The sequence below is a fragment of the Clytia hemisphaerica genome, unplaced genomic scaffold (assembly GCF_902728285.1).
Source record: "Clytia hemisphaerica strain Z4C2 unplaced genomic scaffold, Clytia hemisphaerica genome assembly, whole genome shotgun sequence".
NCBI classification, from domain to species: Eukaryota; Metazoa; Cnidaria; class Hydrozoa; order Leptothecata; family Clytiidae; genus Clytia; species Clytia hemisphaerica.
In genome coordinates, this window is record NW_027103541.1 from 1,864 (window position 1) to 19,055 (window position 17,192).

Consider the following 17,192-nt stretch of genomic DNA (forward strand, 5'->3'; position numbering starts at 1 on the left):
GAAAAAGAAATTCGCCGTGAAAATAATGAATCAACAATTGATAGTGAGTTTTATGATAATTTGCCATTAAAATTCCAGGTCCTCCCTTATTTTTTGGCTGTATTTTAGCTGTCAGCTTTCATTTGCATTTGCTTTGGTGTAATGTCAGGGGGTTGGCACTATGAAAACTTGATGTTGTTGTAAATTGAAAAATTAAATAAAGTGTGTCAAAATCTTCTGAAATTGCCTAATCTGTTTTGTTTTTTTTTTCAAATTTTAGGGGACCTCTCTTTTTTTTGCTTACCAGCAAAAAATTAATGCAAATTTTGCCACGATTTGCAATATTTTACTCTGCAATTCTGTCATTCGCAGTGATATATTTTGCATTTTCGTTGATTCTGCCACTTTCTTCCATTTGACCATTTCATTAATTTATTGCATGGGGGAATTTGGATTATTTTGGTAATCATCCACTTAATGATTTATTCTTATTTCTTTCATTGCAGCTGCTTCTGTACGAGATTCACCCAGTTCACCTACCTTTAAGTTACTAAGTTTTATTTGTCAGTAGTGCCTTATTTTTATTTCCCCCTAATTAAGTAAGTAGACAATTGAAATTTTGGCGGTTATGACAGTATTCTTATACATACCCCTTACATTGACAAGTAATATTTTTTTCTCCAGTTGAAGATCCATTGCCACAACACAACACAACACGAACATTTGCGCCACCGCCATTACCAACTTTGCCAGGTGGTCATGCGTCCAGTCCAATTGGTCTAATGGGTGAATTGACCAGGCAATCCTCCAATAGAATGAATAGAAGGAAGACTTCTGATTCTGATTTGTCAGTAAGTAACACAGTGGTCTGCATTTTCAGCTTTCATTTTAAAAATTAGAAAAATATCAATTCAAGGTCTCTTTTGTTTTGCTATCAGAAGGTAGTAATTATTTGATATCTTGCTTGTAAGGTTGCTTAAAAACTTTCAAATTTAAAATGGTTGAAAAGTACATTTTTCAATTTTGAATGGGCAGTAGAGGCATTTTTGCATTTTTCAAGGCTTTCTTTTAAAGCTGTGTCAAAAATATTCTTTATTGTTGGGGAAAAAAGTTGCTAATTTTGATTTGAGGCCTCAGAGTTGCTAAGCAAGCTGTTTAATATTTGGGCCATTTTGAGGCCTGAGCCCTTGGCAACTTGGTTGCTTATAAAAAAATGTGTATACAAGAAACATTTTTGGTAGTCTTTGTTACCAATCCCTTTGCAAACTAATACCATAATACTATTTTAGGTGAAACTTTTGGAAGATGTCCTTAAGGAGGCCCAAAAAACAAATTCACTTCTGGAGAAGACCAACTCCTTGCTAGAGAAATTTTCGGTAAGCTTTTCATGTAACAAACCTGATTTATTGTCTACAGAGTTAAGAAAAAAATTCTTAAAATCTAGGATTTGAAGAATGAGATTTTAAATTTATTCCTTTATTGATTCGTATTATAAAAAAATTGGTTTAAATCTTGAAGTGTGTATTTCCCTTTCAGAACTCGCAAAGTGATGCCGCATCTGGCCCTTCTGAACCAACATTGAACCGTGAAGAATTTGTAAGTATTCCTATGGTTTTAAATATTCTTGATAATAAGTTGAATCACATAGTGTGGTAGAGTCTTCCAAAAATCATCAAATGGGAGGGGTAGTGAAAAAAATGATTTTTAATGGGAGGGGTAGGCAGGCAACTTTGAGAAGTTATAATCACTTCATGGTGCAGGTTATTTTTCAAATTACATATAATTTCTTACATAATCAGCAGTTTGTGCAAGTAATGTAATCTTTTCTTTCACACATGATACCTGACCATGATGCATCATTCTATCACTTTTTCTGATCTAGCTGCCTGTGAGTGATACCCAAAATCCTGGGGGTTGATAGGTTTCACAAAAAGGGGGATACCCATCAAGGGAGGGGTAGAGACCCCTCTGCACACTATAAATCAAGTTTTGTTTTTCATCTTAGTAATTTCAATTTACAAATATAACGCCACCCTCCAAGTTTGCAATGAAATTTACTTTCATTACCGTGTAACCATTTTTTACAGATGCATAACAATGAATGCCTATTGGATGTTGCACGTGAATCTAAGCCGACCAAATACGCATTGAAATTGGCCAGAATACTTTGGAGTGAAGATGAACGTCAAAATGGGATAATCGAACCAGGGAAGTCGACGTATACTGGGAATCAGCTCAACGGTCAACGCCTGGATTTGTTAAAACGTAAGTTTTCATGACTTAAAATTAATCATGGCTTATTGGAACTGAAGCTTATTTATCACCAATACAATGTTTGATCTAAATGTGGTCAAACATTGAATAAAATTCGAAAATTTTTTAATATTTTGAATTTCATTTTTGGAAATTTAAGTTTTGCCATACTTAATTCTCATCTTCACAGGACTTCTTGCTCATCACTATCCCCGCAACAAAGAAAAAACCTGGCGTCAATGTAGAGAGTCGATCAACCAGGCAGGGCGAGATTTGAAGGCAAAAATGAGGAGGGAGCGTAATGCCAACCAAACTGAACAACAACAACAACAACAACAGCCAGATGATCAAGCCAAAGCGTCCTCCTCGGAATCTGAAGATGATTTTTGATTAATTTTTTAATTTTGTTTTTTTTAGTAGGAGGATGATATAATGCTTACATATTCTTGGATACCTAATAGCCCTGCTAATTAATTTTTCGAAAATTTCCATCTCCCTCTTGTCCTAAAATGCTGTATTAACCTCCTTTCTTAAAATCTTCCACCCAGGACATTTTCATAGTTATTTCAATTTGATCTTTACACAGAATGTTTTGTCGTCAAATCACATTTTTGGTCTAAATCTCAGTTGTTCTCACAAAACGCAATACGTGTTCCGTCCTCAATAGTTAAGGGACAAAAGAGAAGAAAGAAAAACGAAATTTTTATTATTTTTAAAAAAGAAAACTTGTAAATTTTTATTTTATGAAAAAAGAAAGCTTGTAAATATAAATTGTAATTTTCAAGAGAAGTTTCCTTTTTGGAAAGGCAGAAGTTTCACTTGATTTTTCTTAAAAGATTTGAGAACAGTAATTGCAAGTTCTTTCTGAATATTGTGTAAAATTGCAAATTTCTTTCCAAGATCCAGGAAGATCTTGGATGATTTATCATACATTCTTACTTGTTAAACTTGCACGATATTCCAATTTCTTGCACTATCTTGCAAGTGTTTTAGTAAGTTCTTACGAGATTCTTGTCAAGTTCTTATAACAAGATCTTGGTAGATCTTTCAAGTTCTTATAAAGAATTTTGACCAGGGAGAGAACATTTTGTTATGGATTTGTACAGTTGTTCTTCAGAAAATTATTATGGGGCTTATCGCAACCAACCATCTTAACGAAATAAACAAAGACCAAAGACCGACCAATGGAAACATTTACTTTAGCCCTCTTGAAAATTGAGAGTGGCATAATTTTGACTGACTGACTCACTTTTTAGACCGTTCGACCGACTCACTTTTTAGACCGATCGACCGACTAACTTTTGAAGCCGACCGAATGACTCACGTTTTAGTCCAGCCGACCGACTCACGTTTTAGACCGACCAACCAACTCACGTTTTAGACCGACCAACCGACTCACTTTTTTAGACCGACCGAACGACCGACTCACGTTTTAGACCGACCGAACAACTTACTTTTTAGACCGACCGACCGACTAACTTTTTAGACCGACCGACCGACTAACTTTTTAGACTGACCGACCGACTCACGTTTTAGGCCGACCGACCGACTCACGTTTTAGACCGACCAACCGACTCACTTTTTTAGACCAACCGACTCACGTTTTAGACCGACAGACCGACTAACATTTTAGACCGACAGACCGACTAACATTTTAGACCGACCAACTCTTTATTTTATAAGAACACTTTATTTTCCATCATTTTTTTATGTTGTAAATCGGAAAAGGTTATAGTTATTATTGACACCATCATATGATAAAATGAATCATTCTAATTTCATTCAGATTTATATACATTAAATTTATCACTAGCACCTCTTCAATTAACACTAAATCTCATTATAAAAATATTGACATTATCCTATCTTCCATTTCTTTGGGTTCCTTTAATATTGAGCGGCTGATGTTTTCATTTTATACCGTGTACCTCAGTTTTTTGTCCTCACTAAATGTTTTCTGTCTAAATGATTTTAGCCTTCGAGCTTAGCTTCTTGCTTTTAAAGTATTCAGTTATTAATCATTATATGTCTATATAAAAAGTAAAATGGTTAATCGTGAAAAATTGGAAAAATAAACTTTTTTTTAATTTGTGACACATTTTTGTTCCTTGAGTTTTGTTTATATCGGGAATCCGCCATTTTTCTTTACATCCGTTTACATAGCAACGTGATATACCGTATAGTTTATAGCCCGGGCTTTTACGGAAGAGAGCTACTAAGAAACTTAACAAGGCGATATCTCGAGATTGAAAAGGAGTTAAGAGATGGTTGACCCCTCATTGGATCGGGAATTTGATAGAGAATAAGTTGGGAAAGGTAAGAGTGGGTATAAAGAGACTTTCGAAAATAAATATATTCGGGCATCTTTGGCCCGATGACGTCATCAGAACTTTAAAAAATAGAATATATAAAGTTTGAGAAGGATTTAAGCAATGGTTGACCCCTCATATTGTATCGGAAATCATCGAGAGAATCTTTTCGGTAAATGACAAATTGATTTCAGTCAAGCAAAACATATATTACCCTTTCAATGACGTCATTTAGGACCCAACTGACGTCACAAAACATTAAATTTACGATTTTTCGAGTTTTGATTGGTCTTCTTGAGTGACAATTTTTGTTATTTGGGATTAAATCAGTCAAAAGTTTCCCCTTTACTATCCAAAGGGCTTATGATGCGCGTTCAGCTTATCTACTCCTCGGCGGGTGCGACNTGGAGACTCTCTATACAATAGGGACGATCAATTTCGATTTTGTCAATTTTGTTAAATTCAAGGAGAATTTTTTCCCAACGCTCAGTTAGTCTATCTGGAAAATGTCATCCCAGTCAAATTTTCCTCACAGATATCTTGAAATAAAGTTTTAAACGAAACGAAAAGTGGGCTTATCAGTCCCAAAGGATCATAAATCGAAGCCATGTTATGTAAATAGCACGTTTGGTTGGCATGGCGACGAATTTTTCACGAAGCTCTCGAAAATTGAAATAAACGGTATCATTGTTTCTGTCCCAATTCAAACCTAGGACCTTTTGTTCAGATGAAAATTCTTTATCCTCAGGAAATAAATGATAAACAATATTCTCTAGTTCTCTATTGCTTGCTTTGAACTTTCTCAAATTACCCTCCATCGTGGAGGTTTCTTTTTGAACTCATATAAAAGTCAACAGCTTCTTCAATTGTGTTAGCTCCTGACGTCATATCATCGACATGTAAAGAATTTTTCAACTTCTCTTTGTTTTCGAGAGAGTCTGTACAGTTTGTGATAGTTTGTTTAACGTGGCTTGTAACAAAAAAGGGGGATGCATTCAATCCAAATAAAACACGTGCAAAACGATATTCACAAAGTTTATTTTCTTCAAAATTTTCGTAATCGATACTGTGAGGGTTTTCAAACCAAATAAAACGAACAAAATCTTGTGTTCTGGTGTAAGTGTAATTCCTATCTGAAGGAAGGCTTTCTCAATATCAGCCGTAAATGCATAATTGTAACTACGAAATCAATAAAACATCTCCAAGTAATTCTGTAATCGACGGGCCAGGATTCAAAGTGTCATTTAAACTTTCTCCTCCCTTGTAACTTTTGCATGATGCATCAAATACTATTCTCACTTTCGTAGATTGTTTATCTTCTCTCACTACCGGTCTGTGCGGCAAGTAATGTGTTTGACCAATTTCGTAATGTTCAACTTTTTCGATCACCCCGGCGGAGAGCTGTTGTTGTAAAATCTCATCATAAGTTCTCAAAAATTCTGGGTTGTTGTCTTTGAACTGTTTCTGAACCATGTTTTTCAAACGAATCTTACTTCTGGCGTAGTTGTCTCCCAAATTTGTAATCTCCTCCTTGAAGGGTAACTTAATTTCATAATGACCATCTTTGAAAACTGTGTCACTTTCGAACTCATCAAATCTCTTGTACGTTGGGGTCACTTTTCGGGTTTGTCTCAAAACACTTCGCGTAACTTTCTCTGATCTGTTCATCAGACTAAGACTTGTAGCACATTTCATCGTATGCGTACTAAATACTGACGTTTTAGAGCTTCCGGAATTCTCATCAACCGGACCACTCAAAATAAAACCCAAATTCGTTTCAACAGCAACAGGACCCGAAGTCCCTTTAATTTGATTACTCCCAACAAATCTCCAGTAATCTTTGCACCCAATAAAATGTCAATTTTCAAAGGGGAATTATAGAGATTACTATCTGCAAGCTCAATCCCTTGTAAATGGGAATAGCTTTTCACGGCAACCTCAATGGGTTGATTCTCAATAGGAAGACAAATATCAGACACTAAGGCCTTCACCAAAACTTTTTCATTGGTTTTTGAAATCACTTCAAATTCAACAAGTTCTAAATCCTTTTCAGATTTTCCGTTTCCGAAGGATTTGATGCTCACTGTTTTTTGTCAATTGGTTCTAGTTTCAAAAGTTTTTTCGCTTCAGGGCTGATGTAAGTTTGCTGGCTACCACTGTCAAATAAGAGACGTAAATTTCCGAATTCTTTCCGTTTTTGATTTTTGCAACAGCAGTTTGTAACAAAACAGTTTGAAATTTCGCAGAAGTCAAGTTTGATGTCGTTGTGTCAGGCTCAGTTTTTTGAGTTGTAGCAGGAGGGGTAGGAGCTGGCTTTGTGAATCGTTTTTAGACTCGTCTTTCTTTTAAAGGTACAGATGGCATTGTTATGTCTACCGCCACATTTAAAACATTTCCACTTTTCGAGCAATTAGAAGACATATGATTAGCTGCAAAACAAATAAAACAACGTCTTTCTCTTTGCAAAATTGATCTCCTGACTTCAGGTTTGTTATTATTTCACAGTTTTTAGAGGCGTGGCCTCGACGACAAAAGACGCATTGGTGAATTCCTTTCTCTTTGTTGTTCACCGCTCTTTCTTTCCTCTCTCTTGTCTTTGTGATGATAATTATTTCTTTGTGAAACGAATAGACTTTCTGTTGTTGAATAATAGTTTTCGTTAGAAAATAAATCTTTTGAAATTTTCTCCCTCGCAGAGAGTTCATTTTCAAAAACTTTCAAAATGTCATTTATATTCCAAATTTCTCCTGGAGTATTTCTCGAGACGAGTAGTCGAAAATCATTTGGCAATTTTTTAATTACAATTGGAATTAGCATTGGCCCGAAAGTTTCACTCTTGCAGTCTAATGCCTCTAGGCTTCTGACCTGCGATTCAATTCGGTCGAACAGTTTTCTTAATCCTTTTATGTCCTTCTCATCGTCAACACTCTCTAATCCCAATAATACGTCCATATGGGCCGAAATAAGGGTTTGTTTATCACCAAATCTTTTAGCTAAAAGTTCTCTAGCATTCTCATAATTTTCATTCGTAAGATTCAAGCCTTTAATGCATTCAGACGCTTCTCCTTCCAACAAAGATACTAAATAGTTCATTTTTTCGACGTTTGATAAATGACCATTTTTATGGATAGCCTCTTCGAACGATTGAGAAAAGGATTGATATTCTGTGGGGTCTCCTGAGAAAGTTTTAATTTTCATTTTCGGAAGCGCAACTGATTTCGCTTTGTTGGACGATACACTAGCCTCTGTAACTGGTTGATACTGCTTGGCTGGCAAACTGGCCCTGATCCTGTGATCAGCTTTGTTCATGAGAAGTTTACATTTACTCTCAATTGCATAATTAGTGTTAACAAATGTGTCAAACTCACCGTCTGATTCGATGGTTTCTCCGACTTCTTCACATGCTTGTACAAAACGATTGGTTTTATCCAACATCATATTCATTAAACCAGTTAACTCATTAATCCTTTCGGTATCAAGTTTTTCATTTTCATCTAGAATTCCATTTTATATCTCCTTCGATATTTTTCAAATTACTAGTCAATGATCTGAGCGTTCTTTTTGTAGCCATAATTGCAAACTGTATACAACAAGCCCAAGAAACGATTTAAAACAATTCAAAACTCAATCAACAAACAGTGTCTAAAATATATGAAGTGATCAAAACAACTTTCCAACCACAACCATAAATTCAAATTTTTATTTATTTTTCCTTCTTGTTACTTTTTCTTATTTTCTATCTTCTTTTATTTTTATCCGGTTCGGTGGACCATTTCATAAAATATACTATCTTTACCTACAGACCTTATGCGGCTGCGGTCATAACTAAAACTAACTCAAAAGAATACAAAGGACTGTAATATGCTATGCTATAATATATGCTAATATATGCTAAATATACAATGACGTAATACGTATAATTATACTTTCTTTTCCGACATAGACGATGCTATCGTCCGTATAATCTATATACTAAAAGTCTAATTCTCTATGAGCCGTGGGGGAGCCATTATGGATTTTTTTCCAAGTTTCGTTTTAAATCGAGCTCCGAGCGGGAAAACAGTAGAGTGTTTTTTTTTCGCGGCGGAGTACGTTTTTTTTTAGACACGGCACCGGAAAACATGCCTACGGTTCCTTGCCGATCGGGAAACGTCGCCCGGTTCGGAAGCGTATCTCCGTTTTCGAAATTCTACTTTACTGGTAATTTTCGTAAAAGTAAATAAACAGAAGAAGCTCAACAGCTATTTTGCTTTTTCTTTCTTTGGTTTCTTAATATTGATTGATTGATCTGGTCTCTCTGCTCTGGTCACTGATGGTGCCATCGTTTGTACATGGATAGGGAATGGTCTAATGGTCATGGTATCCTGTTTCTTAAATAGAGAACATTTTGTTATGGATTTGTACAGTGTTGTTCTTCAGAAATTATTATGGAGCTTATCGCAACCAACCATCTTAACAAAATAAACAAAGACCAAAGACCGACCAATGGAAACATTACCTTTAGCCCTCTTGAAAATTGAGAGTGGCATATTTTTGCTGCATGGTAATACATCCAAGAAATTTGGTAGTCTTTGTAGGTGGCAATCACAAATATGTTCGTTTCAACAACCGACCGACCAACCGACCGACCGGCTGTCTCACTTTGTAGACCGACCGACCGCCTCACTTTGTAGACCGACCGACCGCCTCACTTTGTAGACCGACCGACCGCCTCACTTTGTAGACCGACCGACCGCCTCACTTTGTAGACCGACCGACCGCCTCATTTTGTAGACCGACCGACCGTCTCACTTTGTAGACCGACCGACCGCTTCATTTTGTAGACCGACCGACCGCCTCACTTTGTAGACCGACGACCGCCTCATTTTGGTAGACCGACCGACCGCCTCACGTTTGTTAGACCGACCGACCGCCTCACTTTGTAGACCGACCGACCGCCTCACTTTGTAGACTGACCGACCGCCTCACTTTGTAGACCGACCGACCGCCTCACTTTGTAGACCGACCAACCGCCTCACTTTGTAGACCGACCGACCGCCTCACTTTGTAGACCGACCGACCGCCTCACTTTGTAGACCGACCGACCGCCTCATTTTGTAGACCGACCGACCACCTCATTTTGTAGACCGACCGACCGCCTCACTTTGTAGACCGACCGACTCACTTTTTAGACAGACCGACTCACTTTTTAGACCGACCGACTCACTTATTAGACCGACCGACTCACTTATTAGACCGACCGAGTCACTTTTTAGTCCAACCGACTCACTTTTAAGACCGACCGACTCACTTTTTAGACCGACCAACTCTTTATTTTATAAGAACACTTTATTTTCCATCATTTTTATTATGTTGTAAATAGGAAAAGGTTATAGTTATTGACACCATCATATCTAATTTCATTCAGATTTATACACATTTAATTTATCACTAGCACCTCTTCAATTAACACTAAACCTCATTATAAAAATATTGACATTATCCTATCTTCCATTTCTTTGGGTTCCTTTTTAATATTGAGCGGCTGATATTTTCATTTTATACCGTACCAGTTTTTTGTCCTCACTAAATTCATGTTTTCTGTCTAAATGATTTTGGCCTTCGAGCTTAGCTTCTTGCTCTTAAAGTATTCAGTTATTAATCATTATATGTCTATATAAAAAGTAAAATGGTTTTAATCGGGAGGGGAAAATAGGAAAAATAAACTTTTTCTAATTTTTGTTCCTTGTGTTTTGTTTATATCGGGAATCCGCCATTTTTCTTTAAATCCGTTCACATAGCAACGTGATAGACCGCATATTTTATAGTCCGGGCTTTTACGGAAGAGAGCTACTAAGAAACTTAACAAGGCGATATCTCGAGATTGAAAAGGAGTTAAGAGATGGTTGACCCCTTATTGGATCGGGAATTTAATAGAGAATAAGTTAGGAAAGGTAAGAGTGGGTATAAAGAGACTTTCGAAAATAAATATATTCGGGCATCTTTGGCCCGATGACGTCATCAGAACTTTAAAAAATAGAATATATAAAGTTTGAGAAGGATTTAAGCAATGGTTGACCCCTCATATTGTATCGGAAATCATCGAGAGAATCTTTTCGGTAAATGACAAATTGATTTCAGTCAAGCAAAACATTTATTACCCTTTCAATGACGTCATTTAGGACCCAACTGACGTCACAAAACATTAAATTTACGATTTTTCGAGTTTTGATTGGTCTTCTTGAGTGACAATTTTTGTTATTTGGGATTAAATCAGTCAAAAGTTTCCCCTTTACTATCCAAAGGGCTTATGATGCGTTCAGCTTATCTACTCCTCGGCGGGTGCGACGCCGGGTGACGGCTAGTCTATATACTAAAAGTCTAATTCGTATTGAGCTGTGGGGGGGCCATTATGGATTTTTTTCCAAGTCTCTTTTTGAATCGAGCTCCGAGCGGGAAAACAGTAGAGTGTCCTTTTTTCGAGGCGGAGTACGTTTCTTTGGAGACACGGCACCGGAAAATAGCCTACGGTTCCTTGCCGATCGGGAAACGTCGCACGGTTTGGAAGCGTATCTCCGTTTTCGAAATTCTACTTTACTGGTAATTTTCGTAAAAGTAAATAGAAAAGCAAGAAGCTCATTGATTGATCTGGTCTCTCTGCTCTGGTCACTGGTGCCATCGTTTGTACATGGATAGGGAATGGTCTAATGATCATGGTATCCTGTTTCTTAAATAGAGAACATTTTGTTATGGATTTGTACAGTTGTTCTTCAGAAATTATTATGGGGCTTATCGCAACCAACCATCTTAACAAAATAAACAAAGAACAAAGACCGACCAATGGAAACATTTACTTTAGCCCTCTTGAAAATTGAGGGTGGCATATTTTTGCTGCATGGTAATACATCCAAGTAATTTGGTAGTCTTTGTAGGCGGCAATCACAAATATGTCCCGACCGACCGTCCGATTAGACCGACTGACCGCCTCACTTTGTAGACCGACCGACCGCCTCACTTTGTAGACCGACCGACCGCCTCACTTTGTAAACCGACCGACCACCTCACTTTGTAGACCGACCGCCTCAATTTGTAGACCGACCGACCGCCTCACTTTGTAGACTGACCGACCGCCTCACTTTGTAGACTGACCGACCGCTTCACTTTGTCGACCGACCGACCGCCTCACTTTGTAGACCGACCGACCGCTTCACTTTGTAGACCGACCGACCGCCTCACTTTGTAGACCGACCGACCGCCTCACTTTTTAGATTGACCGACCGCCTCACTATGTAGACCGACCGCCTCACTTTTTGCAGACCAACCGACTCAATTTTTAGACCGACTGACCGCCTCACTTTTTAGATTGACGGACCACCTCACTTTGTAGCCCGACCGACCGCCTCACTTTGTAGACCGACCGCCTCACTTTTTGTAAACCGACCGACTCAATTTTTAGACCGACTGACCGACTCACTTTTTAGACCGACTGACCAACCCACTCACTTTTTTAGACCGACCGATCCGACTCACTTTTTAGACCGATCGACCGACTCACTTTTTAGACCGACCGACTGACTCACTTTTTAGACCGACCGACTGACTCAATTTTTAGACCGACCGACCGACTCACGTTTTAGACCGACCGACCGACTCACTTTTTTAGACCGACCGACCGACTCACGTTTTAGACCAACCGACTCTTTGTTTTATAAGAACACTTTATTTTCCATCATTTTTATTATGTTGTAAATAGGAAAAGGTTATAGTTATTATTGACACCATTATATGATAAAATGAATCATTCTAATTTCATTCAGATTTATATACATTAAATTTATCACTAGCACCTCTTCAATTAACACTAAACCTCATTATAAAAAATATTGACATTATCCTATCTTCCATTTCTTTGGGTTCCTTTGTAGTATTGAGCGGCTGATATTTTCATTTTCTACCGTACCAGTTTTTTGTCCTCAATAAATTCATGTTGTCTGAGTAGTAAATGGTTTTGGCCTTCAAGCTTAACTTCTTGCTTTTAAAGTATTCAGTTGTTAATCATTATGTCTATATAAAAAGTAAAATGGTTAATCGGGAAGGAAAATAGGAAAAAAAACTTTTTCTAATCTGTGACACATTTTTGTTCCCTGTGTTTTTTGTTTACATTGGGAATCCGCCATTTTTCTTTAAATCCGTTCACATAGCAACGTGATAGACCGTATATTTTATAGCCCGGACTTTTACGGAAAAAAGCTATGAAACTCAATAAGGCGATATCTCGAGATTGGAAAGGAGTTTGGAGGTCATTGCCCCTCATTGGATCGGGAATTGAATGGAGAATAAGTTGGGAGGGGTAAAAGTGGGTATATAGAAACTTTAGAAAATAAATATATTCAAATTGGGGCATTTTGGGTCCGATGACGTCATCAAAACCTAAAAAATACAATATCTCGAGTTTGAGAAGGATTTATGCAATAATTGACCCCTCATTGGACCGGAAATCATCAAGAGAATCGTTTGGATGAATGACAAATTGATTTCAGTGAAGTAAAAAGTTTATTACCCTTTCCATGACGTCACTTAGGGCCAAAATGACGTCACCAAACATGAAATATGTGGTTTTCCGAGTTTTGATCAGTGAAAAGTGGTGATATTTCGTTCTTTGGGCTTACAATATACAAATCAGATCTTTTTATACTTCCCCACCATCCAAAGGGCTTTTGATGTGTTCAACAACACTCTACTCGGCGGGTGCGACGCCGGGTGACGGCTAGTCTATATACTAAAAGTCTAATTTTCTATGAGCCGTGGGGAAGCCATTATGGATTTTTGAGATGGGGGTTCGAGAGTTACGTGACCGATTTTTTGGTTGGTTGGTTGGATGGATGGGTGGTTGAAAACGAAAGCGAAAGTGGTCAGGGGAAGAGTGTGAAAATTAGCGTTTTTGGGGAGAAGTCGTTGCAGTGCATATCTTTCGCAAATTTAAAAACCCACTTTCCCGTGGAAATAATTGACGTTTTTTGGTTTTTTGGGACCCTTGGGGCATAAGCTACCCGTTGACCGCAAAAATTTCAAAATTCGCGAATTGACCGTTGACAACATTAGGGGTAAAGGAACCCAATGACGTCACAGATTTAGGAAAAACTTCAAAATGCGATATCTCGAGTTTAAAAAGGAGTTAGAAGGTCGGTGACCCCTCATTGGATCGAGAATTCTATGGAGAATAAGATGGCAGGGTTTATATGGCTTAGGTGTGACTTTAAAATTTGGCTGAATTTTTAGGCGTTTTCAGTTGATGACGTCATCAAAACAGGAAAAATGCGATATCTTGAGATTGGATAGGAGTTAGAAAATGGTTGACCCCTCATTGGATCGGAAATTTAATGGAGAATGGGTTGGAAGGGGTAAGCGTGGGTATATAGGAACTTTCAAAAATGAATTTAATCAAATTAGGCATTTTGGGTCCGATGACGTCATCAAAATTTAGAAAATACAATATCTTGACTTTGAGAAGGATTCCAGCAATGATTGACCCCTCATTGGATCGGAAATCGTCAAGAGAATTTTTTTAGTCAATGAAAAAATAGTTTCAGTGAAGTGAAAAGTTTATTACCCTTTCGATGACGTCACTTAGGGCCAAAATGACGTCACCAAACATGAAATATGCGGTTTTCCGAGTTTTGATTAGTGAAAAGTGGTAATATTTCGTTCTTTGAGCTTACAATATACAAATCAGATCTTTTTATACTCCCCCACCATCCAAAGGGCTTTTGATGTGTTCAACAACACTCTACTCGGCGGGTGCGACGCCGGGTGACGGCTAGTCTATATACTAAAAGTCTAATTCTCTATGAGCCGTGGGGAAGCCATTATGGATTTTTGAGATGGGGGTTCGAGAGTTACGTGACCGATTTTGGTTGGTTGTTTGGTTGGATGGGTGGTTGAAAACGAAAGCGAAAGTGGTCAGGGGAAGAGTGTGGAAATTAGCGTTTTTGTGAAGAAGTCATTGCAGTGCAAATCTTTCGCAAATTTAAAAACCCACTTTCCCGTGGAAATAATTGACGTTTTTTGGTTTTTTGGGACCCTTGGGGCATAAGCTACCCGTTGACCGCAAAAATTTCAAAATTCGCGAATTGACCGTTGATAACATTAGGGGTAAAGAGACCCAATGACGTCACAGATTTGGGAAAAACTTCAAAATGCAATATCTCGAGTTTGAAAAGGAGTTGGGAGGTCGGTGACCCCTCATTGGATCGAGAATTTTATGGAGAATAAGATGGGAGGGGTAATAGTTGGTATATAGAAACTTTCAAAAATAAATATATTTAAATTGAGGCTTTTTTGGTCCGATGACGTCATCAAAACCTTAAAAATACAATATCTTGAGTTTGAGAAGGATTTCAGTAATGATTGACCCCACATTAGATCGGAAATCATCAAGAGAATATTTTGGTTAAATGACAAATTGATTTCAGTGAAGTAAAAAGTTGATTACCCTTTCGATGACGTCACTTAGGGCCAAAATGACGTCACCAAACATAAAATATGCGATTTTTCAAGCTTCGATTATTGATAAGTGGTAATATTTCGTTTTTTCGGCTTGCAATATACAAATCAGATCTTTTTATACTCCCCCACCATCCAAAGGGCTTTTGAAGTGTTCAACAACACTCTACTCGGCGGGTGCGACGCCGGGTGACGGCTAGTCTATATACTAAAAGTCTAATTCTCTATGAGCCGTGGGGAAGCCATTATGGATTTTTTGGATGGGGGTTCGAGAGTTACGTGACCGATTTTTTGGTTGGATGGTTGGGTGGGTGGTTGAAAACGAAAGCGAAAGTGGTCAGGGGAAGAGTGTGAAAATTAGCGTTTTTGTAAGAAGTCGTTGCAGTGCAAATCTTTCGCAAATTTAAAAACCCACTTTCCCGTGGAAATAATTGACGTTTTTTAGTTTTTTGGGACCCTTGGGGCATAAGCTACCCGTTGACCGCTAAAATTTCAAAATTCGCGAATTGACCGTTGACAACATTAGGGGTAAAGGGACCCAATGACGTCACAGATTTGGGAAAAACTTGAAAATGCGATATCTCGAGTTTGAAAAGGAGTTGGGAGGTCGGTGACCCCTCATTGGATCGAGAATTTTATGGAGAATAAGATGGTAGGGGTTATGAGGCTTGGGTGTGACTTTAAAATTTGGCTGAATTTTTAGGCGTTTTCATTTCATGACGTCATCAAAACAGAAAAAATGCGATATCTCGAGATTGGAAAGGAGTTATGAGATGGTTGACCCCTCATTGGATCGAAAATTTAATGAAGAATAATTTGGGAGGGGTAAGAGTGGGTATATTGAGACTTTCGAAAATAAATATATTCAAACTGAGGCATTTTGGGTCCGATGACGTCATCAAAACCTGAAAATCTGATATCTTGAGTTTGAGAAGGATCTAAGCAATGATCGACCCCTCACTGGATCGGAAATCATCAAGAGAATCTTTTGGGTAAATGATAAATTGATCTCAGTGAAGTAAAAAAATTATTACCCTTTCGATGACGTCATGAAGGGCCCAAATGACGTCAAAAACAAGAAAATTTGCAATATTTCGAGTTTTGATCGGTCTTAAGTGGAAATCTTTTGTTCTTTGGGCTTACAAATCAGATCTTTTTACCCTCCCCACCATCCAAAGGGCTTATGATGCGTTCAGCTTACCTACTCCTCGGCGGGTGCGACGCCGGGTGACGGCTAGTATGTTATTACTAGCCATAATTTTCATTAAAGTGCCACCGCAGAAGAACGATCAAATAAGTTGTTGAATTTGGAAAGAAATGTTACTGATAGCCGTTACTTCTGTTTAGAATGGCATCTCATCTGAAGCAAAATTTAGTCTACAAATATTAGCAATTTGTGTCTATATCTCATAGATATCTTCTGATAGAGATAATATAAAGTTATTTATCTGTTTTTTTTGTCATCTTTTTTATTACCAAAATAATGGTATAGAATGGTTTATTTATATCATACTAAACGCTACAGTTTAGTAACTGCCATTTTACTGTAATAATCAAACGACAAGTTTTTAAAAAAATAAAAATTTCTAATTTGCGTTGCTCAGAGCGGTTAATAACTACTTGTGGTTTAAATAGGGAATTTCCCACAAAAAAAGAATTTCCCTTAATTCGACTCCCTGAGGTAATAAAAAAAGACATATATAGAGCTTCTTTGAAAATGGGTAATCAGATCAAAACAAATCCGGAAAAGTGTTTTTAATGATGATAAAACAATAGAAATACAGTCAAGCTAAGAATGTTACCGGTACACCATTTAACCGGAACTAAAATACTGAAAAACGCGCGCAAAATTATGAGATGTTTGCCCAACTTCCTTATGCGTGAAGCTATGTATGCCATCCTCGGAAGCTTTAGGCTTCCTGCGGTGGCAAAAATCTCTTGAAACTCTGCGTCGCTATTTCTTCTCACAAAGGTACCACAATTTTCAATAATCTTAGACCATACCGGTTCCCTAATTTCATCCAGCAGTCGAAAAGCATTACTTTTCATATCGTAATCTTCAAGTGAAATTTCCATTGATCCACTTAATTGAAGCAGCTTAAAAAAATCACTTGATTTTTCATATGATACTTTAGCTTTCATTTCTGGAAGAAGCAAGCGGTAACATAT

At 37.6% G+C, this 17,192-nt stretch overlaps 2 protein-coding genes and 1 long non-coding RNA gene across 3 annotated transcripts; 1 reads left to right on the forward strand and 2 right to left on the reverse strand.

Annotated features, from left to right (window-relative positions):
* Window positions 1-669: 669 nt before the first annotated feature.
* Window positions 670-1,575, forward strand: LOC136800001 (uncharacterized). The gene is made up of 3 exons (XR_010845658.1): window positions 670-830; window positions 1,269-1,355; window positions 1,516-1,575. It is a non-coding gene; the product is annotated as an uncharacterized lncRNA (long non-coding RNA).
* A 4,145-nt stretch (window positions 1,576-5,720) lies between these two features.
* On the reverse strand, window positions 5,721-6,236 carry LOC136800011 (uncharacterized). The gene has a single exon (XM_067056631.1). The coding sequence runs from the start codon at window positions 6,234-6,236 to the stop codon at window positions 5,721-5,723; it is 516 nt and encodes a 171-aa protein (XP_066912732.1).
* Window positions 6,237-7,049: 813 nt separating this feature from the next.
* LOC136800003 (uncharacterized) lies at window positions 7,050-7,979 on the reverse strand. The gene has a single exon (XM_067056623.1). It carries the CDS (start codon window positions 7,977-7,979, stop codon window positions 7,050-7,052), a length of 930 nt encoding a protein of 309 aa, XP_066912724.1.
* Window positions 7,980-17,192: the final 9,213 nt, after the last annotated feature.

Coding starts and splice junctions, on each gene's coding strand:
- LOC136800011 (XM_067056631.1), bottom strand. CDS start 6,236: ATGAAATGTGCTACAAGTCTTAGTCTGATGAACAGATCAGAGAAAGTT.
- LOC136800003 (XM_067056623.1), bottom strand. CDS start 7,979: ATGATGTTGGATAAAACCAATCGTTTTGTACAAGCATGTGAAGAAGTC.